Source organism: Jatropha curcas, chromosome 1 (genome assembly GCF_041381405.1).
Source record: "Jatropha curcas cultivar XTBG-Jc1 chromosome 1, XTBG_Jcur_1.0, whole genome shotgun sequence".
NCBI classification, from domain to species: domain Eukaryota; kingdom Viridiplantae; phylum Streptophyta; class Magnoliopsida; order Malpighiales; family Euphorbiaceae; genus Jatropha; species Jatropha curcas.
The window spans coordinates 26,766,379-26,793,866 of NC_143151.1; the positions used below are offsets into that span (position 1 = coordinate 26,766,379).

At 30.5% G+C, this 27,488-nt stretch overlaps 1 protein-coding gene and 2 long non-coding RNA genes across 3 annotated transcripts; 2 read left to right on the forward strand and 1 right to left on the reverse strand.

Moving 5' to 3' along the window:
• Positions 1 to 742: 742 nt before the first annotated feature.
• On the reverse strand, positions 743 to 1,878 carry GRP2B (glycine-rich protein 2B). Its single transcript, XM_012226347.4, has one exon. The coding sequence runs from the start codon at positions 1,744 to 1,746 to the stop codon at positions 1,129 to 1,131; it is 618 nt and encodes a 205-aa protein (XP_012081737.1). The 5' UTR covers positions 1,747 to 1,878; the 3' UTR covers positions 743 to 1,128.
• A 13,118-nt stretch (positions 1,879 to 14,996) lies between these two features.
• On the forward strand, positions 14,997 to 17,156 carry LOC149499254 (uncharacterized). Its single transcript, XR_016319405.1, has 3 exons — positions 14,997 to 15,314; positions 16,096 to 16,180; positions 16,985 to 17,156. It is a non-coding gene; the product is annotated as an uncharacterized LOC149499254 (long non-coding RNA).
• A 4,969-nt stretch (positions 17,157 to 22,125) lies between these two features.
• On the forward strand, positions 22,126 to 24,285 carry LOC149499255 (uncharacterized). Its single transcript, XR_016322703.1, has 3 exons — positions 22,126 to 22,443; positions 23,225 to 23,309; positions 24,114 to 24,285. It is a non-coding gene; the product is annotated as an uncharacterized LOC149499255 (long non-coding RNA).
• Positions 24,286 to 27,488: the final 3,203 nt, after the last annotated feature.

A 27,488-nucleotide genomic window follows, 5' to 3' on the forward strand; every position in this document is an offset into this window, starting at 1 on the left:
ATGTACTGGTGTTAATATGTATTTTCAAAAATTAATTTAATAGCTTTTCTACTTTATTTTTATCTAATTATTATATTCATTGTTTAAATTTTCCATCAATTAACTTTGAATTATTTTTAAATTACTATTAATCCATATATTATGGAATATTATGTTAATAAAATTTTAATTTTAATAACTCGTATCTTTTTCGATTTTTCAATTTTATAGGTCTTTACTAATTTGTTAATTTTTCAATTATAATATTAAGATTAAAAATTTAAGAACATTTTTATTTTTTATTTTTGTTTTTCTTCATTCTCAATTACGTAACTCATTTTTATTTTTTATTTTTGTTTTTCTTCATTCTCAATTACGTAACTTAATTTTAATTTTAAAACAGGTTTGAATTAACAGGATATATTTATTAGATAAGAATTCAAAAACTGTTAAAACTGTTGATATTTTTAAAATTATTAAGAAAATGCAATTTTAATAATGTATTCATATAATAAATAAGATATAGTCATTCATTTAATTTAAGGTTACTCTTCTTGAAATGATAATGAAATAGTATTATAATGAATATGAGGAGAAAAATGGCAAAATTATTAATTCTCCTTATGTATATTTTAGTAGCCGTTAATTGTTCGTTTCATAAAAAACCAAAACTTAAAAACCAATTCATTAACCCAAAAGGCACATTGTAATAGAATAATCTTAATTCAATAGAACATGTACTTTGTATGAACAAGGAGTAAGATGGACCCAACCAAACCAGCAGCATGTATATTTAATTATATAATAATTGTGTATACACATCTTCCATAAACAGTGAGAGTTCTACAATTACAACATGTAATTTTTTTTTCACCATTAATTCCCAATTTTCTCTCTACTGCCTGCCACTCTAATTCAAGACCAGATTTCATAACCCTAATCATACTAACATTAAACCCAAACAAAAACATGACATCACAATCACCAAATCCTTAAAACGCTGAAACTTTAAAATAACCAACATAGTAGATAACCAACATAACCTATTTGCCAAACAGATACCCTAAACCAGTACCCAAACACCCAGGAAAGATGGAACAATGCAAAATGTTGTCAAACCATTTTACATGTTCGACTCGTTGCCCTAGCTTAGCGACCGCTGTTTGGGCACTCCCTAGCAAAATGACCAGATCCTCCACAGTTGTAACAGTTTCCTCCTCCGCCGCCGCCGCCGCCCCCACTATACCTGCCTCCACCTCCACCTCCGCCACCGCCCTGTGGACAATCTCTAGCCATATGACCCATTTCACCACAAGAAAAACAGCCACCATCGCCACCGCCAGAAGATCCATAACCACCACCGGACCTTCCTCTACTACCACCACCGCCACCATAACCGCCACCTCCATAACCGCCGCCGCCTCCGTATCCACCTCCACCATACCCGCCTCCTCCATAGCCGCCGCCTCCGCCGCTTCCTCCACGACCACTTCGTCCACCGCCTCCGCCTCCACCGCCACCGCCACGAGATCCCTGAACAGGGTTGCCGCCGGGACCGGTGACCTCTACGGCCTTCGTACGGCCGTCATCAGAGTGATCGATCTGAAACTCGACCTCCTCGTTCTCGCCGAGGCTACGAAATCCCTCGGACCGGATGGAGGACTGGTGAACAAAGAGATCTTCACCACCATTGTCGGGAGTTATGAATCCAAACCCCTTCTGGTCATGGAACCACTTGACCTTCCCTGTCAGTCTCTCTCCACTCATCTTCTTCGCCCCTCTAAAAACCCCCCCAAAAAGAAAACAAACAAAAACCCTAAAAACACAATAAATGTATAGAGAGAGAGACTCTGCAAATCTGAAAAATCTCTCGCTGGGTGGTTTTGGCGTTATAGGCGTGGGGTACTTATATTGGAAATGGTGATGCTGCCACGTCAGCCGGTTTGGGGAAATGACACGCTGATGCTTGTGGTTCATCTAACGGTTGGGAATTTGAAGTGATTCGATTTGGACCGCTGGATTGAAGTCTCTTGGCTTGTCCAATTTGGTCCTTTCTCCATGTAGATAGAGTAAAATATCTTTTCCGTTGCAAGGGTAACTTGGGAATAGGAGAAGAAATTCGTATGTCTCCTTGGATAACCTGAAAGTGGGGCCTACGTAAATCTTATACTGAAGTGAAAAGACTATTCTATCTGGAACTTGATTTTTAATTCTTTTTGTTTCAATTTTTAATTTTTTTTTTTTTAATTTTGTAGAATGGTTATTCATTGAGAACGCAGAATGGTGGAAGACTGGTCAAATGGTCAATGGTCAGTCAAAGCAAGTGTAGGATTGGACTTGTCTGTGTCTTGTCATTTCCAATCCCATCCATGAAAGGTACAGGCTTGAGGCTTCTCTGCCTTAAGTAGCGGCTACAGAGGTTTCGGTTCCATTAACGAATGATTAAGCATATGAAGAGAGTCCTATCAAAACTTGAATTGATCATTAATGTTTCCATTTGGTTTGGTTCAGGTGGTTGTTGCTTGATCTCGGTATTGATAAAAGGTCCCTCGATTTAATGTTAAGCTATGTTTGGAAAGTAGGAAGAAAGTAAAATAAATGAGGAGAAATAAAGATGTAAAATGATACGGTTTAGTTTACTTCTTTATTTTGCATTCATTGTTTGGATTGGTGTAATATAATTTTATTATTATCATTATTACATATGAATAGTAATTTTTCTACCATTATTTCTTATTTTCACTCCATTTTCAACGAAAATTGTACAAGGTAAAATAAATTTATTTTACACCTTCTTTAATATTTTTATCTAGACCAATAAGGTAATTTGACACCCTTTATTTTAAATCCTCTCATACTTTTCTTATTAAGATCGAGCCGAATTGAAACTCACGAGCCATCCAATAGATCTCGTTGGATTTTAATCCTAAAAACATTTAGAGATATACTAAAACTTGAGCTTATCCTTTTGATCTCAATTTGATTCAAGATTGAGATTTCAGAGACAATTTTAATTGAAGCTTTTTCTTATTGGATTCCAAGAGCATTATTAATGTGGTTTTAAGTGGTCAATGTTATTAACTTTTTATTATGATTAAAATTAAAATTTGAATAGGTCTTTATTTTTTTAGAGAAACTCTCTCTCACCATCTTCTTTTTTGGAAATGAGCATTCAATTCAATTAATTGTTCAATTTGGTCAGTTGATTTGAAAATTTTTAAATTTTCAACATCTTATTTTTTTATAAAAAGACTGATCAAACTAATATGTAACATTTTACTTAATTGACCTGAATAATTTTCACTCAGACCAACACCCATTCATAAAATTATTGGTATTTCATTTTCTACTTTATTGATAAAATTTTTTTCTTTCTTCAGTGATAAAGTCAGGATTTTTTTTTTCCAAGGGCCAAAATAGAAAACATACTGTACGAATTAGACAACTTGTCTTTAACAAGATGATTTATTGTTTGAATTGAAGTGATTGAAAGTAATTGTGGTGTTGTTATACTCGTGCAAGAGTTTGAAAATTCAAAAATTTAAGAGGTATCCTTTATTAATTACTATTCTTGAATTGAAAAAAGATAACTTCAGGGTACAAATAAGTCAGTGAATTAGGACTAGGAAGTAAACGACGAAACACGAGTGGTACGCAAGCGAATATGAATAACGTGGATTTGTACTGATTCCTTATCTTCATTTTCATTTTCATATCTCGATTTGCATCTTATTCATTTTTATCCCCATCTTCAAATTCCTCACCATTTGAATTCTATTTTTTTTTCGTTTTTAAACTTATTTTTCTTTCAAATGGAGTCTATCTATCCATCCTTTAAATCTTCGTAATCAGAAGTATCTTTTCCAAATCTTATGGTTCTAATCTTATCTACAAAGAAGCAAAATGAAATATTGAGTGACCCCTTGGATGGCTTCGCCATATTTTAGTATGATTTAATTAATCATTTTATTAATTTTAAATTTTAAAATAATTATTTTTCAAATTTGGATATATAAAATTAAAGTATATTTCACAACAAAAGTTTAGACTATATATATATAATCTTGAATCAAAAAATCAAAAAATATATTTGAAATGTTGAGTTTGCATTCTATTTTCTCAGCAATTCTTTTTTTCTTTTTTTACAGACTTTTGATCTTTTTTCTTTTTTACTTTAATTTGATTGCCTATAAAAATATTTTTAAAGATTTATATTGATATTTAAATTCTATTTGAAAATTAAATTTAATAAATTTAAGCAAATCTTTTTCTATATAACTTTAACAAATTTAAGCAAATCTCTTTGTGTATATCTTAATATTTAAATGCTTTTAAATTGATTTTTTTTATCTCTCTTTAACTATTTATCCTTTAGGGAATTTACATACCCGAGCATGACTCAAATGTGCAAGTTTGTGAATTTTTCTTTAGAGGTGCATGTTTGTGAGCTTTTCTTTAGTTTTTTTATTCTCTCATGTTGATTTACTGTGTCGATGAATAAATGATCCATGATTTTTTTTTAATTTTTGACAATTTATTATGTTGTGATCTATTTAAAACTTGGATGTTATTATTTATTATACTCTTGAAATTAGATCAAGAGCAAGAAAAGTTTATATTTGAAATTTGATTTTCAAGTAATTATATAGGTATGAGTAACTGCATTTATTGGTGGCTTTGACATGTGATGATGCAAGTATAAATCCAGACTACATGCTATATCCATTTAGTTGCCTTTCATTATTACTAAACGACAGAAAAATTAATTATTTAGGATTTTTTTTTTTGGAGATATGAAAAACGCCATTACAGAGTTAGGGTGTAATAATCTTATTCAGTTTAGTTCAATTTATGTTATGTGAAAGTGTATGTGATTTTGGTATTGAATAAATTACTGTTTTTTCTTATTTATCATGATTCACTTGCCTTTTCATTATGCTCTTTTATTCTTTTTTTCAAGCTCTTCTATTTTTCATTTTTTTTCTTAAATTTTTCGTTAGCAAAATTATATTTGTCTAATTCATTTTTGTATATTTCCATTTGTGTAGTTATCAGTTTTATACATATTAAGAGATTGTAGGCAAATTAATTTTGATATTTTTGTTTTAATTGATTTGTTTTTAGTGTCTATTTTTAATTTTACTCTTGAAATTCATTTTTTATTCATTTTCTTTCAATTTACTTTCATTTTAATTTAACTCTAATGAAATATTATGAATTTTAGATTAACCTAAAATGTTAATAGAATCAATTTTAATTTTTCTTTCTTTTTTCTATGATTTATAGAATTAATATTTAATAATAATAATTCAATTATATTTTATTATTAAATAATTAAATTATAACTAATATTTATGTATATGTTATTCATATTGAATTATTTGAATTATAAAAACTTTATCTATATAGAATTATCAATTACAAGATATGGTATTTAAATTGTTTAAATTATAAATTATAATTAAAACTTAGACATGCTTAATTAAATATATATATATATATATATATATTATTTAAATAAATTTAATGAAGTAATCTGCTGAAAAACATTTTTTAATAGTATACTAAATAAATTTATAAAATACAATGTATAATAAGAAAGCCGCGCAATGCGCAAGCGTTCAACTAGTTTATTTATAATATTTAGATTTATAATTTTATTTATTATGAATTTTACAAGAATTTCATAAAAAAAATTACATTTAATAATTTTATCAATATTTACTACATTCCAATAAATATCTTGAAAATATAATTATAAAATGTTAATATAAAATATAAAAAATCAATATATTATAAAAAATATAGAATAAAAATATAAAAATGAATATATTATAAGGAACATCTTCATCGTTTAACCTCTACAACCCTCACCATCACCACATAGTTAGTGGTGACCAATTCAAAGCCAAAACTTCAGATATCTTACACAAAATCGTATCTCATTTCAATAAATCAATTCGATAAAAAATGTAACAAACATATCTATCTTTTAGTCTAAGAAAGGTGTGGTTTACATATCTAGATTTAAAAGTGAGAAGGGAAATGTTGAAGGAGAGGGAAAGCAAGGAGGAGAAGAGCAAAGAAGAAAACCCTAAGATTCTTCATTGTCGCCATGTATGGGGCAAAAGCTTGATAGTGGTGATGGTAATGATAACGATCAAAACGACTGCTAAGTACCGAAACCAAACTTATATCTAAGTTTTTGCGTCAAAAATAAGATAATTAAAATTTATATGGGTCTAATTTTTTTTTGTGCTTTGAAACGTACGAATGTAAATTTGCAATTACCTAATATGGCATAAAGTGTTCAAGAAAACTAAAAAAATACATGGCACGATTTAGATCGATGCATAATATGATTTTTGTAAGGTCTGTTTAGGATTTTATTTAATAGTAAAAGTCTGAATTTTAACATTTTTATTGATTCTAAGATTTTTTTTTTTATTTTATTAATCAATATTGTAAACTTATTTTTTTTTTTATGCGTGAACCATTAAAAAAAAATCCTGAAATTAGCGTTTTATTACAGTTGCGCCCCATTCTTCAAGTTAACCCGCACTCCAGTATAAAAGACTTTTATAATAATCGAACCCCTTTTTCAAATCTGCCCTCTATAAATGATTAAAATAATATTATACGTGAGTCCCACTGTTTGCTTTTTAGTTAAAACTTAACTAGAGTTAAACAAAATGGTGCGTTTAAAGTTTTTTAATGTTTTATCTCTCTCTCTCTTGTAAACAAAACGGTGCGTTCACTGAAAAGATGGGTCTGATTCTCCTCCTCCTCTCTCTCCTCTTCACCACCACCGCTGCCATTGTTGCCGCCCAAGAGCTTGACTCAGCCTTATCCGCTCTCCGATACGAGGCTACAATCTTTTCCTAAACGCAGTCAAGATCTAATGGATAGAGCTCGTTGATCTGATCTGATCTGTTCATTCCTCGGGTTCTCTTCTCTTTTTCCTCCTCTTTTGAGTCGAGAGAATCAAGGACATCTGTCATGGCCAACTCCAACTTGCTCTTATCAAGTGTGCATCCGCTTCTTGGGCTGCTAACTTGAAGACAACTAAGGGCAAACTTCGAGCTAGAACTAACCGGTGTTCAAATAGCCGTTGTTGGGATCTTCTCCGCTGCTACGGCTATCGAATCAGCGGTTAAGTAGCCGCTCCTCTTCCTCTCACTCGCCCGGGGCTATCATATCAGATCAATCACCAGACAAACATTGATACTCTCGTTCCTCCTAAGTCCATTATTAGGCATCTTGCTTTTACAACGACACCGTTTCAGATTGTATTTTGGTGGATACCGTGTTTGGGTTGCCTAAATCCTCAATGTTTGCAACACATCGTTTTGTTTAATTGTCAATGGTAAAATTTTAACCCAAAAGCAGATGGTGGGTCCCACATAATATTATTTTAATCATTTATAAAGGACAGATTAAATTGGGGTCAATTATTACAAAAATTACAAACCGAGTGGCTGAGGGTTATTTTAAGAATAGGGTGTAATTAAAACAAAACACTCACTTCAGGGGTTTTTTCAATGATTTACTCATTTTTTTTATACTAAATCTAGTCTCCATTTGCATTTTGCTGATGTGGCACTTAAGTATGATATGTGGATCCTATATATGAAATGTCATATCATATATATGATATGTGAGTGTAGTGCTAAAACACTAGTCTACATCGAATAAAAAAAATTTTAACTTTAAAAATAATTTAATTTTAAAAATATTTAACACAAAAAATTATTCAATTGTATGTAATTAAAATTTTAAAATATTAAAATATTAAATTTTAAAATTAAAAATTGTTATTTTATATTTATTATACGAATTTAATCAATAATATATATGAACCTTTAATTATTTTTAATTTTAGTTCAAATTAAATACAGAGTGGTTATTTATGGAATATTAATTTTACAATCTTAAATTTTTAATTAAATTTATAACATGTAATAATTTTATTTATAATTAAAATATCTGAATTTAAAAAAAAAAACACAATTTTATAAATTATTAAAGCCGAAAAAGTTAATTTTAGATTTTGTGTCAAAATTGAAAAAATCAAATGCAATCAAACTGAAAATATAAATGTTGAAACTTTAATGGTAGAAAAAAAAAATAGAACTTTAATAGCATTCTTTTTATTTGTCAAGTTACTAAAATTATTTTTATTCGAGGAAAATCTTATATTTATATTATTTTTAATTTTTAATTTTTAATTACATAAAATTTTTCTATTCCACATAAACTGGTGTTATGGTATTGACCTAACATCTCATAAGATCAACAAATAAGACTCAACATCAATTTGACATGATGCAAATGGAGGCTAGATTTGATACGAAAAAAATGAGTTCATAGTAATGATCGATAAAATTAAAAGAATTGGCTAGAATTGATAAGAATGTTAAAGTTCGGACATTTTTTTTCCATTCGGCGTTTATTATATGTCTATATTTGTTGCTTGGTTAATTATTTATTAGGTATTATTTTCATTCAATAATTTATTAGATGTAGAAGCAATTTTAGAATTATACATAATCTGATATTCAGTGTTTTCATTTGTTATATATATATATAGTTCATTTGTTGCATAGATTTCGAATTTTTGTTCATGTTATCCAATATTTCAGAACTGCAAATTCTATATTTCTGCCAGGAGGGATGAAATTGGTTTGGTAATTAAGCGAGACAAGCGATAAGATTGCTTTGATTTGAGAATTTCCAAATCAAACGTGATTAGCAGAGAGAATGAAATAGGATGAGAGATAAAAAAAATTAAGTTTAAATAGTATTTTGATTAATTTAGCAATAATTTTTTTTTAATAATTTAAAATGTCACCCCGGAATTTAACAAGTTTACGGCATGAAGAGAGTTTGCCTTTACATGTGTTGCTGACTGGACTAATGAAGACGTGATGTTAGTAATTTTATAACTTCCTCACTTTGAAAGTAGATTGGCCATACAAGGTTTTTTTTTGCCAAAATTTTTTAAAGTAAATTTATATATTTAGCCAATGAAAATTTATGAATTAAAAATGGATAATATAAATTAACGGAGGATGGGATTTAAAAATGTGAATATTGAATTGCGCATTGAACGAGGTAGATCGATATATTTATGTTTTTAAAAATTTTTTAGTAGGTGAGTACCCAAATATAGAAAATGTTGTCTAACTTTTCGATAGATTAAATTTTAAATGGAATTAAGAAATTAATTAATAAGTTAGAATGGATTACTAATTATTAATAGAATAGGAGTAATTTAAAATAATAAATACAACTAGAAATTCTTATCTAGTTTCTTTCTTAAATATTTTAGGAATTTTTTTGAGAATAGAAGCTATATTAGGTGATTAGTGCTGGATAATTCTCATCATCCATGTAACGTCCCATTTTTCTATTGAATCGAGTCGTTGCTTAGAGTCGAGTCGGGCTGATCCAAAACCCGGTTCGATCCATTAGATTCTAGAGTGGGCTAGAATGAGATGTAATTGAAATAAGGAAAAGAAGTGGACTTACTTGAAGGAAACAAAAAGATCAAAGTATAAGGATTAGGACTTAATTTCACTAAAGTATAAAGTTGAGGTATTAAGTTGTACCATTTTGACACTTGAGGTACCATTTGGTAATTTTCATATAAAAATCAATGACATTCTAGAGACTACCCGTGGATTCCATTTCATTTATCATTTCTTCATCCTTATCTTCATCTTCTTCCTCTACTTTCCTCCTCTACTTTCCTCTTCCACTTTCCTTTCTCCATCACGTTTAATGGTGGTGAAGATTTTAATGGGAGTTAAGCATTAATTCAACTTCTATTCTATCCAAGTAAGTAAACCTTCTTGAATTTCATACTTGAATCATTTGGTGGTATTTTTAGATGGTTCATAAGAATTCTCATGTATAGGAGAGGTGAGCTCAAAGGTAGAAGAAAAAGGAAGCTAAGAAGAAGATTCCAAGCTTGTTAAGTGAAGGTGTGATATCTCTTTTCATTTACCATTTTCTTTGCATGAGAAATTGTGTGGTGTGTTGCTAATGAGACAATATAGCTTCATGTTGAGTGGGAGGACTGGTAATGGTGAGAAAACAGGGGAGGTATTGAATAAATGAAGTAAATATTGAGTTTATGTTGAAACAGGGCTTGCTGGAAATTTGACCAGTAACTTCATCTTGATTTTGACCCCATTTAATGATGGAATTAGGAAGTGTCATAGAAGAGTTATTTGTTCCTCTATGTGTTAGCTTTACATGGGTTTTTGAATCATCCAAATCGGAGTTGTATATTGAGAGATATGATCAAAAGAGTACAGACTGTGCAAGCTGGAAGACGCGACGCGCGCGCGCGAATTGCATGAAGAGTTCGCGTTGCACTTCTCGCGCTCGCGAATTTGAATTACGTGCTCGCGACTCTCACCTGAAACTCTCTGACTCTCATTTGGCACATCTCGCTCTCGCGACTTTCAAGTACGCGCTCGCAACTTGTGCTCGCAACCTCACTGCCTCTCATTTGGCCCTTCTCGCGCTCGCGACTTGCAAGTGCGCGCTCGCGACTTGGCCCTTGGCCTATAAGCGCTCGCGACCTTCATCGCGCGCTCGCGAATTTGGCCTGGGAACTCACTGTCTCTCATTTTGCACTCTACGCGCTCGTGACTTTCAAGTACGCGCTCGCGACTTGTGCCCGATAACTCACTGTCTCTCATCTGGTGCTTTACGCGCTCGCGACTTGGCAAAGCGCGCTCGCGACTTTTGTTTTTCTGCACTTTTGGATTTCATTTTCAATGCAATTGTATTCCTTTGCTTCACTTATATGCCTCCAATCATTTTAACACCAAAATACAACATGAGAACATGTATCAAAACAACATGCAAGCATCCAAATGATGTGAAATGAGGTAAACACAACTTGTAATTGTATTCTATGCAATTGTGAAATGATGTGAAATGGTGTATGAAGTTATGAATTGTATTCCTTTTCTCAACTTGTATGTCTTCAACCATTTTAAAGCAAAAAGACATCATGAACACATGTATAAACACAAAATGCAAGCATGCAAATGGTGTGAAAATAACATGACACAAGCATGCAAATTATGACACAGTTACTTGGCTTTTGTTTTATCTATTGTCATTCCATTAATATGCTCCATTGAGGTTAGGTAGAAACCATGTAGATAAGGCTATGTCGCGACATAGAATAGCAGATCTGCGCCCCATACAGTTTGTTACTCCGGCTACAGGCCGTTGAGTGGATATGATTATACAGGCCATAGCAGCCAAGCATACAGTTTCATCCAGTTTTATATAGTTTTTCTTATCACTTCGGTTTCACTATAACCTTATGGAGCTATACAGTTATATTGACTACAAATTGCATAATTATACAGTATACTAAACAGCAAGAAAGATCATCAAGTTAAACATGAAAGTATCATGATATGTGTGCTTACATTCCATATGTGAGTAAATGTGTATTTATTTCCACATATGTATGTGCTTATATGTTTCTTCATTCATTGTGATATTCACTGAGTTTAATCAAAGTTGCAGAGTTCATACAGCATAAAGAACGTCAGGTAAGATCATGAAAGTATCAGGTTATATATGCTTACAAGTTTATCTATTTAATTCTTAAGGAGCCATACAATCATGAGATGTTATTAATCATAACTTATATGATGTGATTAAAAGTGCATAAGTCATACAGCATAATGAATAGCAAGTAAGACAATGAACATATACTGCTATGTAATCTTACATGTTTATTGATTTCATTCATACAACACAATGAACAGCAGGGAAGACCATGATAGTATCATAATGTGTAATTTAAGGTTCATGTAAAGGAGTTATGAGATAAGTAGATTAATTATGTTTATGAGTTAGAAGTTTATTCGTTGCTACAAAGAGACATTCATGTTGAAATTTACTGATTCTATGAGTATCAATGCTTTATGAAATTGGTATTTTAAGTTAGTTGCCATCGCACTTTGTTTAGTATGTGAATTATGAGCACCACTGAGTTTTATACTCAGCGCGTCGATTTTTATCACGCGCAGGTTGAAGATCGTGGTTGCTACTTGAAGACTTGAAGAGTACTATCAAAGCAGAAGTGACTATTTTAGTCATAGTAGATTGAGAGTTGTATAATTAAGAATTATGGCATGTATTAAGATTTATGGCATGTATAATTATTATATTGTTAGAGCTTATGTGATTGTAAATATAAGTGAAACATGTAATTATTTTGGTGTAAGTAGTTGGAGATAAGAATAATACTTATGAAATGATTGAAGATGAAATAGTTTACTATAGTTGGTATGATTAGGTCATGAAAACTTGATATAGATTCTGATGAAATTAATTGCTAGATATTAAATGCTATTGAGAATTTATACAATTATGAAAAGATATATATAAAGTGTTATTGTGTTATGATGATTCTTTGGAAATGTTGGAAGTTTAGAGTGTAATTGGGAGTGTTTATATTCATATTTTGCATACAGTATGATATCCGCATGACAGGACATAGGTTCAACCAGATTGTAGCGTCTCGGCTCGGTTCATTCGGGTTTAACGGGTGGACCGGGAAGGGATGTTACAATCCATTTATGTATGCTGCATGCATATATGATCTTACATATTGTCACATGCATACATATATTGTCATCTAAGGGTAAATATATTAAATGCGTGTGAAATAAAGTATATAATTTGTTAGTGTATTGAAATTAATGTGACTAGTTGTAATTTGTTGTGATTGTTATAGAACATCTTCTCTGTGCACTCTATAACTTGATGTGCATCATTGATATTGGTAAAAGAAAAATATGAAAATTGGAAGAAAGAAAGAAAAAAATAATTTAATGACAGGTTGGAAACCATCAAGCCCAAACGAGAATGGGTTATTTGAGCGTACATGATAATAACCATGTATGAATTATGATTGTGAAGCATACTTAGGGCGTATGTATATCATTTTCGATGATGATGTCATTGTCCAATACTTGAAATTACAATAGTTTTTGACGATGATGTTTGATTTGCATAATATCTGTCCTTTCATAAATAATTGAAAGGTCCTATAAGGGTATAAAAGTGAGAGAGACATCTAGCTCTATTTATTAGATTTAGACGTTGACTCTTATCTTAAATATTTTTAGATTTTGGATATTTATTAAATTCACCAAGATGAATCATGTATAATTATTGTAACTTATGTAAGTAATGCAATTATTCTTTAGAATAATAAAAAATATAAATATAAATCATTAAAGTTCCACAATTGTAGTTAATATGGATTATAATTTAAACTTTTAAGTACAATAATTGTACGCATAATTATATGTTTATCGTCAAAATTTAAAGGTTTACCATGTATATGGACTTCATGCTTGGTATTAGGCTTATTGTGAGTCTTGGAACCGTTAAGTTAACTAAAGTTCTAGTGCTGATCATGTCTTTAGAAACGAATCGTGACAAAGATCTATAATTTGAAACAAATAAATAGGAAATGCAATAAATTTATCTTTGGAGGACGGAGGGAATATTTGATATAAATAAATAAATCATTGCACTTAATTTGAAGTTTTAATTTTAAATATAATAAGTCAAAAACCTTTATTTATTTATTTATATAGTGTAATTTATTTATAAATTTTTATTTAATCTATTCATGCGATATAAAGGTCTTTTAAGTTAATTAGAAAAAAAAAGTTAAATCCCTAAATTATGTTTGGAATCACCTTATAGTTCACAAAATTAAAAATCAAAGATGTCGAAGTTTCTTTGCAAAAGTAATGGAATTCGTATCTTAAATTTAGGAATTCGTTTCATTTTCTCCGATTAAATATAATTGGTTTGGCAATGTAAGACCTTTTGTATCTTTCTTGTATTAAACCTTTGAAGCTTGAGATCGGCGAAAAAGTGAAATTTTTTTCTGACTATGATTCATCGGTCTTTTTACAGCTCGCTTGTTTTAAAAATAAAAATAAAAATGAAAGTAATTTTTTAAAATTTTCGATTGTGTTGATTTGATTTATAGGTGGGCCATATATTGAGTTTAGGTAAATTTTATCCTTGATGGTTTATTTTTTTCTTGTAATAGTAAAATATTATTAAAATGTATTTATTATTTTTAATTTAATAGTATATATTATAAGAATTTTCATCAATTTGATGAGTTAAGGAGAGAACTACTGCAGTTGTATAGCTCGTTGTGTTATTTAGATGCATTGAGTCTCCTTATCAATTTTTTTTTTTTAAAAAAAAAAACTTTCGAATATATGAAAACCATAAAAAAAAATCTTCAATATATTCACAAGATGAAAGTTGCCCTATGAATCCTGAGATGGACGTATGGTCACATATACTCAACTAGTTTGAGACTAAGGTTTAGAAAAATAATTTTTATTTGTTTATTTAAAATTTTCAGATATATTTGTTATTGTAAAATAAAATAAAAATATCAAACATATCTTTTCATATTTAAAAAATTAAATAAAAAAATCTAAAATAAAATTTAAATAAAAAGTTTGACAATTAAATCTTAACAAAAAAAAAAACTATTGTTTATTTTTAATTAAATTATTTTTTTTTAAAAAATAAAAGCTAAATGGAAAAAAATTAAAAACTCAAAGTGCCTATTTTAGAAACAATTTATACAATTAACAATAAATTGGTAATAGAAAATTTTCAATTCTCTCCTTGTTTGCAAAGGTGAGGAGGAAAAGAAAACGAAAATTTTCTCATTGATTTAGGGGTGTATTTGAAATACCCCGAATTTTTATTTTCAAAACATTTTCCAATTTAATTTAACGAACCGACAGCCTGGAAATTGCTATTAATATTTTAGTGCGAATACTATGAAAAATCGAATCGAAAACCGATTGAAAAAGCCGAAACCGGTTGAAAATCGAAGATTTGGGCCGAATCGAACCGAATCGAACCGGTTCGACCCAAACCATCTAGAAACATCCTTTTCCCTTTATCTTCAACGCCTATCTCCTTCACTCTCACCATTTCTATGCCACCTCCAGCCCACCACCGCACCACCACACCTCCCTCTCTTCTTCTTTTTCTTCTTCTTTTTTTCTTCTTCTTTCTTTCTTTCCTTTTTCTTTCTTTCTTTCCCTTTTCTTCTTCCCTGCAACTGGGTCTGCGTCACTGCCAGCGACTGCAGCAGCTCCAGCAAGCCTCTGACCACCGGATTGCGCCTCTGCCGCCGCTCCAGCGTGCCTCCGACCACCGACAGCCACTGCTCTCCGATCCGGCACACGTGGCAATTTTCGATCTAGCAGAAATTCAACAAAAAAAATTATATTGGGGTATAAATTAATTTAAATATATTTTAGTTAATGAATTTAATTTTATTAATGATAGTTACTTAAATTTAGTTAGTTTACTTTTAATAATTTTAGTTGACTTAGTTAATGTTAGTAAAATTAGTTAATTAAATTAATTTTATTATTTGAAGTTAATTAATTTAGTAATATTAGTTAATGAAATTAATTTTATTACTTGTAGTCAATTAGTTTAGTTAAGTTCATGTTAGTAACGCTAGTTAATTAAATTAATTTTATTATTTGTAGTTAATTAATTTGGTTAATTTAATTTGATAATTGTGAGTAGTTAACAGTGTTATAATTTTAGTGTTGATTTAATTAAGGTAGTTTAAATATAATGTTATTGTAATGTATAATTTGGATTGTGTGGTGATGTTGAGATTAAAGGAGGATGGGAAAATGTTGTTTGATTAATTGCCCGATGGATGGGCCGTATGGATTGAATAATTGTGAAATTGTTGATATTTTAGCAGGTAGATAGTCTAAATTTTAGGGGAGATGCTGCCGAAATTTCGGTAGAAAATAAATTAATTATAGAAATTAAATTACTTAATAGAGATTAAATTATTTATAGAAATTAAAAATATAGAATAAGATTATTAGAGTGATAAATAAATAAGGAAACCCAATATCTGTATCTATAAATATATATATATAGTTTAAATTAATAAATGAATTAAATGACTGCCAAAACTAGTAAACGAATATAAAATAGAATCTTCAAATTTAAAATTCTTACTTAGAATTCTATTGTTTATTATAGAGGTTTATAAAATTTCGAAATGCGAGGACGAAAGCTGGAAGCATGGAGTGATAAAGACAGTCCTTTTAAAGGACAATAAAGAAATGTGAGTAGTGTTAGATAATTCGCTTCATCCGCCTGCATGCATGCATTCACGGCTAAATGTTATCATGCATTATTCTATTGAAGTGCCATATTATGATGCACTATTTGTTGATAGTAAAAATTGTTTGATTACTTGTGCTATGAATATACTGTGCCTTGTTTGTGTGGAATTGGGATGAAGTGGACCACCATGGGTTTGTGAGGACGGTCTGTGATATGGATCCTGAATATGATATGATATTGACCGTCGGCCGGGAAAATGGGAGATCGGCGCCCCCGTGTGCACCTGATGATATGGATTGTATGGAAAACCACAGGATGGCTTCTTGTTGTTGCGCACCTGATAATCTAGATTTGATTGTAGCCCGCAGGGTGGCCTCCTGTTGTGAGCACTTGATGATCTAGATTGGATGGAGACCACCGGGTTGCCTCCTGTGGGTATGGAAAAGAAAAGAGAGAATAGAAAAACAATGAGAGGACTGGTCAGTGAGGATTAGACCAGTTGGCCGTATGGGGGATCGGCTCCCCGGTGCACATGTATGAGAGGGCGAGCCATGTGTGAGGACGGCTCGTTGGGGTTTCAGGTGGTGCCACTGACTAATTTCCACGTGATGTGATTATATGAAGGTGATGATACTTGTGATTGCTGCTGCATTGCCATTTGTGTGACAAACTGCATGATCATATAATTAAACGGTAACTAGATAAAAATATTTAGCTTCTGTGTGATTGTGTGGGGTGAGAGGGTTATCTAACCCTACTCATTGAGTTTGGCGCTCACCCCTGCCTACTATTTTTTTTTCAGGTAATAGAAAGAAATAAAAGCCTTGTGGAGTTGAGACACTTATTGTAGAAGACTTTTAATGATAGAAATAACGATGTAAATATAAAGGTAGAGTTCCGCAATTGTATTCCAGTTGGGTTGTAAATAAATAGTAAAAGTCCATATTAAATATATGAACTGCATTTTGAGTTAATGGGCCTGAATCTATAATTATGAATAGAAGGTGAGATTTAAATAAGTTAGGCTTACTACGGGCTTCGGGGGCCTTAAGCCCACCCAGGTCCTAGGGCCGGTCCGGTCCATGGAAATGGGTCGTGACAAAGGTGGTATCAGAGCCCGGGATTGAATTGCGGAACATAGGAAATTAAATAGAGAACTCCTATGTTGGGATCGGCCGTAACCAACAAAGGAGCTGTAGTCGGGATTGAATTCCATTTTAGTGCCGGTGGACGCATCGTGCACGAGGATGGAAGGAAATCTGTATGAAACTTAGGACGAGAATTAAAAGTACAGAAATAATAGGGAATTATAAAAAGAGTCCGGGTAACTGACGTTTCTAAAATAAATACTTCGAGTTTTGCTAAATCCCCTCCATCTATTTTGAAGCAGAGGATCAGTTGGAAATTGGTGTAATGGTCTGATCACCCAGTACACCATGATTCGACAGGAGACACTGCTTCGAAAATTATTTGAAATTATTTAGAAAAGAAGTCGGAGTTTTAAAGATAATAAGAAAGTAAATTTATTTGAACTACGATTTGAGAAACATGTTTTATTATTTGCTTACTGGAAATGTTTTGAAGTTGCAATTAATTGTTTGGTTTTCTTATTTTGTCGGCATGTCAAAAATTTATCTGATTTTAGAATTTTAATTATTTACAATGATTGCATGTTTGATTAAATTTTTATCATATTGTCTATCCCGAGGACTAAATTAGGCCTATAGAAATTAATACTGATAAGTTAATAATAAATAGTATAGAATATGAATCTGACTGAAAATGTCAATTAAGATATAGATTAAATTCTAGAAATGTTACTGTTAGGGATTAAAAAGTGAAAATGGTAATTTAAATTAAATCAAGGGTTAGAAAAGGAGGATCTAAGACAAATAATCATAATAGACAAGAAATCCTCAATTATTCAAGGTGAAACTTAAGAATATAAAAGAAAATGTTAAATGAATTATGTGCTTGAATGTGAAGAACATAATGTTAACTGAATAGGTTAAATTAATTATAGCAATATAAAATAATGTAAACATGATAAAGAAGCAGGTAAAACTTCCTCTGAACAATTAGTATGAAGGGTAAAATTTTGGGTGTTTTAATATAGAATTAAAGTCGTTAGTGAATAATTGGGCAAAAGTTGTGAAGTTAAAATTTGATTAATATGGAAAAGATTGACTAATAGTTAATAGAAATAATTACAAGCCATGAAATAATTATGAATCTATTATAATAAAATGAGCAATTAGATTGAATCGATAATAGACTTATGGAACTAATGTGTAACTAAGGGATAGTTGGTATAATCTAAAAAAATTAGTAAGGTGAAAGTTTAGTTTGTAATAAATTTATTAGACATTATATAATTAAGATCCTAGCACATGTAGGATACTTAAAGGGCTAGACTAAGTTCATAAATCTATTATAATAAAATGAATGTAGAAGATGGTGAATAACTTTAAATCACAAATGGGGAATGAATGGGGAAAGGAACGTGGATGCTGTAGGAAAGCTTAATAAATTAAGGAAATTAGATCGAGGTGCTAAATAAAATAAAATAAAAGTTAATAAATTTGGAAGAGAATAAAGGTCAAAGATAACTCATAATAATGAAATAGAGATTGAAAAATTAGAATAAAGAAATCTGAGAAGCAATGACCTTAGGATGGAATTAAATTTTGTGTAAAATAATGGTTTTACGCCTTAGATTCATGTACCCATCCTTAAAACTCTTTTACGGATAAGACTTAAATGAGGTTGGGTACACTAAGGAGATATGAAGGATAAAAGAAAGATTAAAATGAATCAAAAGGCTAAAGAATTTGGATAAGACTAGGGGATGTTAAATCGTAGAAAAGCCGATGATGATAATATGGTCAATTAATTTATCTACTGTGGAATACTAGAATAAATAATTAGAAACAAATTGGGAAAGAAGAAAAATTCAGATGTAAGAAATACACATATAAAAAAAAAAAATAAAAAAAAATATAATGATGATGATAAAATAAATAACTAAATAAATAAAGATAAAATAATAATATAAATATAAATCACTACTGAAAATAACTTTTGGGAAAATTTAAGGTGTGGACCAATCTACTTGAGAGGCTAGTAATAGTGAAAGGAATAGTAATGATGGAGATTAGAATATTCTTGGTTTAAAAGGATCATTTAGGGATGAAATATGTAACATTAGACTGGAACTAGATGATTTCAGGATTGTCCTCGTGGAGATAGACAATTCATTTTTGTTAAATACCAAAAGGTTGTAGAAAATACAATGAGTATTGATTTTCAAACTTCATGAAAATATTTTTATACCACGATTGAGATTGGTTTAAAATAAAAGTAAATGCAAATTTCTATTAAAAGAATTTCAAGGTTTTGTGTGAGTGACATGCCGATGTTTTTAAAAGTGGAAAAGGAAAATTATTTTAAAAGTTTTTAAATAGTCAGTTACCCATAGGATGGTCCACCTAGGCTGTAGTTGTTAACTCATTCGTCGAATTTTTGAATAAACGATTAATCTACCAATTTATATCAGTGAATATTAGTAAATAAAGACTTAAATTGCTCAAAAATCCTTAGTAGACACATTTGATGAAAGGTTTGATATGAGATAACTAGTGTTGTAGACCATTATTATAAATGAACCCACTGAAATAAATTCTTTCTTAAGAAAAAGAGATATGACATCAATAAAAGAAATGAATTTATTAAGGTAGAAATTAACTTGGTATAAGAGATACAAATTAGTGAAACTTTGAAAGAGGTATATTAAGAATTGAAATTTTAATACTATGCCTTTTAGACTACAAGGAATTGTGACAAATCAGAACTAGAGGAAAATTACTATTTAAATCTGAACCTTCGGATAGTTTACTTGATCAAAAGAGAATTATTTAAATTTTAAGAAATCCTTTGGAGTTAATAATAAGGTAAGACTTAACTTGTGACTTGAATTGAAAAATTGGAACTAATGAATTCCTTGTATCTGGTATGACTAATTGGTATTGTGATTATGTATAACTGATGAAAGGAAAATTTCATGAAGAAATTTCCAAGGAAAACTGAACCTATGTGGCTATGGTGATGATTGTTTTGCATTGAATAATATAAATATAATTAGATTCGATTGTGGGATTGGAATATAATTGTGATTTGAGGGGGCTACTGGATTAAGATATGATCTTTGGTTGGAATTGGTTTTAATGATGTCATAATGTGTAATCGCATGAATTTGATAAAGAGAAGAATAAATCTAATGAAAAGAAACTAGTGAAATGAACCGTGAGGTGATTGATAAGAATTTTGACATGTCAGCGGAAGGAGGAAAGACCTGAACTAAGTCAAATCTAGACAATCACATCATGTGGCCTTGTGCTAACCTGAGAAACTAGAGTTGATAAGGTTAAAGGAATAAATTAAAGGAAGTTATAGATACCTTGCTAGACTTAAATAAGAGAGATTAACGAACTAAAGACAGGTGAGATAGATAAGTTGATATTATATTTTAAAACTTTGATGAAAAGCGAAATAATTTGTTTATGTATTATAGATACTAATTAGAGATTTGTTATTAATTCATAATTAAGGCATGAACTGAAGTCTCATATAGAAATGAATAAATTATTTAGTTGACATAGAATTTGACGCCTATTTATTTGATGTACCATTTGGATGGTAAGGTAACATAAAGTTGGAACATAAGAAATTTCATTTAAGACTTTTATATATTGATAGGTATTAGGTAAAATGTAAATAGTTGGGGTAAGTAATAAATGTTAGGATGAAATATTGTTAATGAGATAAATTACTATTAATGATTAATAGTAGATGGAATAATTAAAAAGTATGCTTCAATATTCTTGGGAAGAATTAGTAAGCAACATACGTGAAATAGAGGATTGAAAAGCAAAAGATGTAGTATAGAAGGCAACTTTTAATGATACATGTTAAGATAATTTAAGGAATAAGTGGTAGATGTAAGTAAGGCGATTAAATAGAAAATGTGGGAATCCATATAGAGTAAGAAAACTAATAGTGCAGGGATGTCCTTAGTAAATGAGCTATTTAAATAATTGCGCTAGTGTACCATAAAAATATTATAAGAATACAACTTGTATAAAAAGAACCGATAGAGTGAGTTCGAATAACCCTGCGATATTATAGACAACGAAAATTACAAGAGAATTTTTTTGAAAATTTTGGATTAAAATAACAGTTTTGCAACCTTGATTAGTAAACGATTTAGTCGTAACATATATAAATTAAATGAATCAATTCTTATTATACATAAATTGAATTTTACATTGTTTTGCTTTTGTAAATATTATTACTATTACGCATTTATTGCACAACTCAGTTAATTAAAAGATATTGAATTAAAGACCGATTTTCTAAAGATTTCAGTAACTGTTCGATGATAGTATTGGAGATTTCGGAAATAAAGTTTCTTATAAGCTTCAACTAGGTGGTACTATATAAATTGAATGAAATTTTATTCTAAATATAATAATTGGCGGTAGAAGTACAATCAGAATACCCCACTCGCTGCCTTTCTTCGATCTGTATTTTCGCTTTTGAGCTGTCTCCTTGGTATTGGAAGCCATTTCTTGTAACTTTAAACTTTCCCGTGCGTCCTTTCATATTCTTTCCCACTAGATTCAATTCGAGGACGAATTGTCTTAAGGGGGGGAGATTGAAATACCCCGAATTTTTATTTTCAAAACATTTTCCAATTTAATTTAACGAACCGACAGCCTGGAAATTGCTATTAATATTTTAGTGCGAATACTATGAGAAATCGAATCGAAAACCGATTGAAAAAGCCGAAACCGGTTGAAAATCGAAGATTTGGGCCGAATCGAACCGGTTCGACCCAAACCATCTAGAAACATCCTTTTCCCTTTATCTTCAACGCCTATCTCCTTCACTCTCACCATTTCTATGCCACCTCCAGCCCACCACCGCACCACCACACCTCCCTCTCTTCTTCTTTTTCTTCTTCTTTTTTCTTCTTCTTTCTTTCTTTCCTTTTTCTTTCTTTCTTTCCCTTTTCTTCTTCCCTGCAACTGGGTCTGCGTCACTGCCAGCGACTGCAGCAGCTCCAGCAAGCCTCTGACCACCGGATTGCGCCTCTGCCGCCGCTCCAGCGTGCCTCCGACCACCGACAGCCACTGCTCTCCGATCCGGCACACGTGGCAATTTCCGATCTAGCAGAAATTCAACAAAAAAAATTATATTGGGGTATAAATTAATTTAAATATATTTTAGTTAATGAATTTAATTTTATTAATGATAGTTACTTAAATTTAGTTAGTTTACTTTTAATAATTTTAGTTGACTTAGTTAATGTTAGTAAAATTAGTTAATTAAATTAATTTTATTATTTGAAGTTAATTAATTTAGTAATATTAGTTAATGAAATTAATTTTATTACTTGTAGTCAATTAGTTTAGTTAAGTTCATGTTAGTAACGCTAGTTAATTAAATTAATTTTATTATTTGTAGTTAATTAATTTGGTTAATTTAATTTGATAATTGTGAGTAGTTAACAGTGTTATAATTTTAGTGTTGATTTAATTAAGGTAGTTTAAATATAATGTTATTGTAATGTATAATTTGGATTGTGTGGTGATGTTGAGATTAAAGGAGGATGGGAAAATGTTGTTTGATTAATTGCCCGATGGATGGGCCGTATGGATTGAATAATTGTGAAATTGTTGATATTTTAGCAGGTAGATAGTCTAAATTTTAGGGGAGATGCTGCCGAAATTTCGGTAGAAAATAAATTAATTATAGAAATTAAATTACTTAATAGAGATTAAATTATTTATAGAAATTAAAAATATAGAATAAGATTATTAGAGTGATAAATAAATAAGGAAACCCAATATCTGTATCTATAAATATATATATATAGTTTAAATTAATAAATGAATTAAATGACTGCCAAAACTAGTAAACGAATATAAAATAGAATCTTCAAATTTAAAATTCTTACTTAGAATTCTATTGTTTATTATAGAGGTTTATAAAATTTCGAAATGCGAGGACGAAAGCTGGAAGCATGGAGTGATAAAGACAGTCCTTTTAAAGGACAATAAAGAAATGTGAGTAGTGTTAGATAATTCGCTTCATCCGCCTGCATGCATGCATTCACGGCTAAATGTTATCATGCATTATTCTATTGAAGTGCCATATTATGATGCACTATTTGTTGATAGTAAAAATTGTTTGATTACTTGTGCTATGAATATACTGTGCCTTGTTTGTGTGGAATTGGGATGAAGTGGACCACCATGGGTTTGTGAGGACGGTCTGTGATATGGATCCTGAATATGATATGATATTGACCGTCGGCCGGGAAAATGGGAGATCGGCGCCCCCGTGTGCACCTGATGATATGGATTGTATGGAAAACCACAGGATGGCTTCTTGTTGTTGCGCACCTGATAATCTAGATTTGATTGTAGCCCGCAGGGTGGCCTCCTGTTGTGAGCACTTGATGATCTAGATTGGATGGAGACCACCGGGTTGCCTCCTGTGGGTATGGAAAAGAAAAGAGAGAATAGAAAAACAATGAGAGGACTGGTCAGTGAGGATTAGACCAGTTGGCCGTATGGGGGATCGGCTCCCCGGTGCACATGTATGAGAGGGCGAGCCATGTGTGAGGACGGCTCGTTGGGGTTTCAGGTGGTGCCACTGACTAATTTCCACGTGATGTGATTATATGAAGGTGATGATACTTGTGATTGCTGCTGTATTGCCATTTGTGTGACAAACTGCATGATCATATAATTAAACGGTAACTAGATAAAAATATTTAGCTTCTGTGTGATTGTGTGGGGTGAGAGGGTTATCTAACCCTACTCATTGAGTTTGGCGCTCACCCCTGCCTACTATTTTTTTTTCAGGTAATAGAAAGAAATAAAAGCCTTGTGGAGTTGAGACACTTATTGTAGAAGACTTTTAATGATAGAAATAACGATGTAAATATAAAGGTAGAGTTCCGCAATTGTATTCCAGTTGGGTTGTAAATAAATAGTAAAAGTCCATATTAAATATATGAACTGCATTTTGAGTTAATGGGCCTGAATCTATAATTATGAATAGAAGGTGAGATTTAAATAAGTTAGGCTTACTACGGGCTTCGGGGGCCTTAAGCCCACCCAGGTCCTAGGGCCGGTCCGGTCCATGGAAATGGGTCGTGACAGTATTGGATTACGATTGTATAAGATTTTAAAAGAATTGCTGAGTTTGATGTAATTTAAAATTTTCTAAAAATTTCCACATATTCCACTAAAATTCTACATAAATATTTATGGAATTGATGGAACTTTTTTTATAGATTTTGATTGATTTTGATGAAATTACGGTGATTTTTATATATCTAATCAAAATTAATTTCACGACCTGACTAAATAAATTAAAAGGTTTTGGAGCTGAATTGAAAAATTAAAAAACAATGAGGGACCAAAAAATAAATGTGTCATCTTCTCTAAAATCGTTTTGTTTTCTTCATTAAAACCTTACCACTGCTGACAGTGAAAGGCCTGCAATAGCTAGCTTCGCTGTCGACCATCCTGTGCTCCTAGAACAATCATGATGTGGTCAGAAGATTACATGCTTCTTGTTCCTTGACTAAATAGCGACCGTTTCATCGGAAAATCGTAGGTATATATATATATATATATATATATAAAATTGAAAACTAGCAACCACCGCTAGCCAGGAACTGCGCTAACTACTAAAGCTCGCTCAAGGATGTGGTTTTATATTAATTTAAAATCGATGCACGGCCCGTCGCTTGCGGCTCACAGAGGCTAGTGGTCTAGCCACAACAATGGCATATTGTATTTTTAGTTCTCTCACTATTTCAAAGCTTTTTCAATTTTTTTATTTGATTAAATCATTATTTAATTGAAATCAACGTATAAAAATTTCAAAAAATAATCAAATTAATTTTGAAAATTTATAACACCATTAATATTAATTTTTATTAAAATATCAATTTTCAGCACATGAATTAATTGAAAACTAATCCAAGAATTAATATATTGTTTTACATCTTAAGAGGTAGAGATGAAAGTGGTATAGGTGCTTTAGGATACACGCTCTGCTCCAATCTATTTAAAGAGGACATGGGTAATTATAAAAGAGTTTGGAACATATATGGATAATAAAATTACTACCTATAACACAAATATGAATAGTGAAATTGCTATTCATAATGGATATAGGTAGGATACGTGTATAGATATTTGAAAACCAACTACCTGTTAACCTTTGTATTAAACATGTTCGGTAGTGGGTATCCGTGAGTACCCTGTCCATTATTAGTAAAAATATATTTTACATAAATTCGAATCAAATAGTTTAAGAGTCACAGGCACCCAACCTATTTAATAGGTACTTTAAATAAGTTTTGGATAGATATCAGTAATAAAATTTAAACGGGTACTTAAATGACTATTTAAATAAGTTTAGAATGGATACGAATAGTAAATTTTTAAATGGAAACGTTTAAAATTCGCGGGTATCCGCTCCGCTTTCATCCTTATTAAGGGGTGTGGATTAAAATTCTGTTAGATTTTAAAAGATTTTTGAAATCTTTGGGTTGGAGGATAAATTTGTGAATGACTTTTTTATTCATATCTAGAACTTTAAAATCCAACAAAATCCGTAATTTTATAAAATCCTTCTAAATTAATAATTTTTTGAATACCATCAAATTTGTATGGACATTTAAAAAGTAATAATTGAATGCCATCAGACTTTTATGGATTCGATAAGAGTCTGAGTTGAATACCACAAGATTTTAATAAACTCCAAAAAAATTTAGATCAAATACCATTGAAATTTTAAAATCTTTTAAAATTTAATAGAGTCTTAATCCAATACACCCTCCTTAATTTACCACAATTTTCACCTAAGTTAATTTTGGCAAAAATAAATTATTTAAATTGAAATTAGAGATTTATAAATGGATATGCTCTATTTGTTTCCGTAAAATAACTTGCTCGAAAAGTTTTTTTTTTGAAAAATATTTTCCAAATAATTTATTTTCCATTGTTTAATTGTAATATTGAAAATTATTTAAAAATATTATAGTCTTTATCTCATAAGACCATAAAAAAATATTAATAATAATAAAAATTTTAGAATTTAAAAATTTTATTGGTAAATATGAGAAGAATGTAAAAAAAAAAAAAATGTAAACTATGAAAACCGCCAATGGCCAATGGTGGTGACCACCGGTAGTCATGGTGGTAACCGGTGGTGGTGGTGGTCGGTCATAAATGATAATTAGTGGTGGTGACTACAATGATTAATAAATTAAAAAAAATATTTATAAAGTTTGTCAATGTCCGGAAAATGTTTTATTTTCTCGAATATGAGAATTTATTTTCCTTAAAAAATGACTTAATTTTCCTTTGACAAGAAAAATATTTTTCGTTGATTTATTTTCCTGAACACTTCAAATAACGAAATATTGTGAAAAATATTTTTTATAAATTATGTTACGGAAACAAATGGAGCCTTAAATTGTATTCTTAAAAATGCTACTCGGCCCCTATAATTGTCTTTTAAAATAATTGCATAATCATTAAGAAAATGATTAAATAATTTCAATTTTAGCGAAACAAATTGTAGATGACTAAAATATCCTTTTATCAATTTTCTAAATAAGTAATACTTACTTAGTGGAGATAAAAATATTACTCTTTTAAAAAAAAATAATAATAATGCTTGATTGATATTTCATGAAAAATGAAGTGAGATAAAAAAAAAAAAAAAACACTTAAAGCGCAACTCAGGGAGTATTTAATTCAATAATAATATAATCTTAGATATATCAAGTTGTGAGATAGTGAATTTGAATATAAATCCTCCTCTCTTTTTCTCTCAAAACCTAAAACCTAAACCTAAAACCTCTCTTTTCTTCTTCCATGCGAGGTCACCGGTAAGCTCTCAATGTAGTCACTCCTTTCCTTTTTGTTTGTTCTTTTACAAATAATTCTCAGACCTGTTTACAAATTTGAGTTATTCTCGCCGAAATATCGGAATTTATTGTTGCTCATATATTGAGATTTTGTTCTCAGATCTATTTTTGAGTTTTTATCACCATTATGATGATTTTGTCTATTATTTTTTATTATTTGGATAGTTATATAAAAAGAAGTGCAGATCTCACTTCCAATAGAGAGAATAAATTTGAAGTTAATCAGATCATACTTGTAGAAAGATAAAGAAGTCGAACAATGACCATGAATAGCCACCAAGTGGAG

Excerpts from the sequence above, each read along its gene's own strand:
- GRP2B (XM_012226347.4), bottom strand. The coding sequence starts at position 1,746 with ATGAGTGGAGAGAGACTGACAGGGAAGGTCAAGTGGTTCCATGACCAG.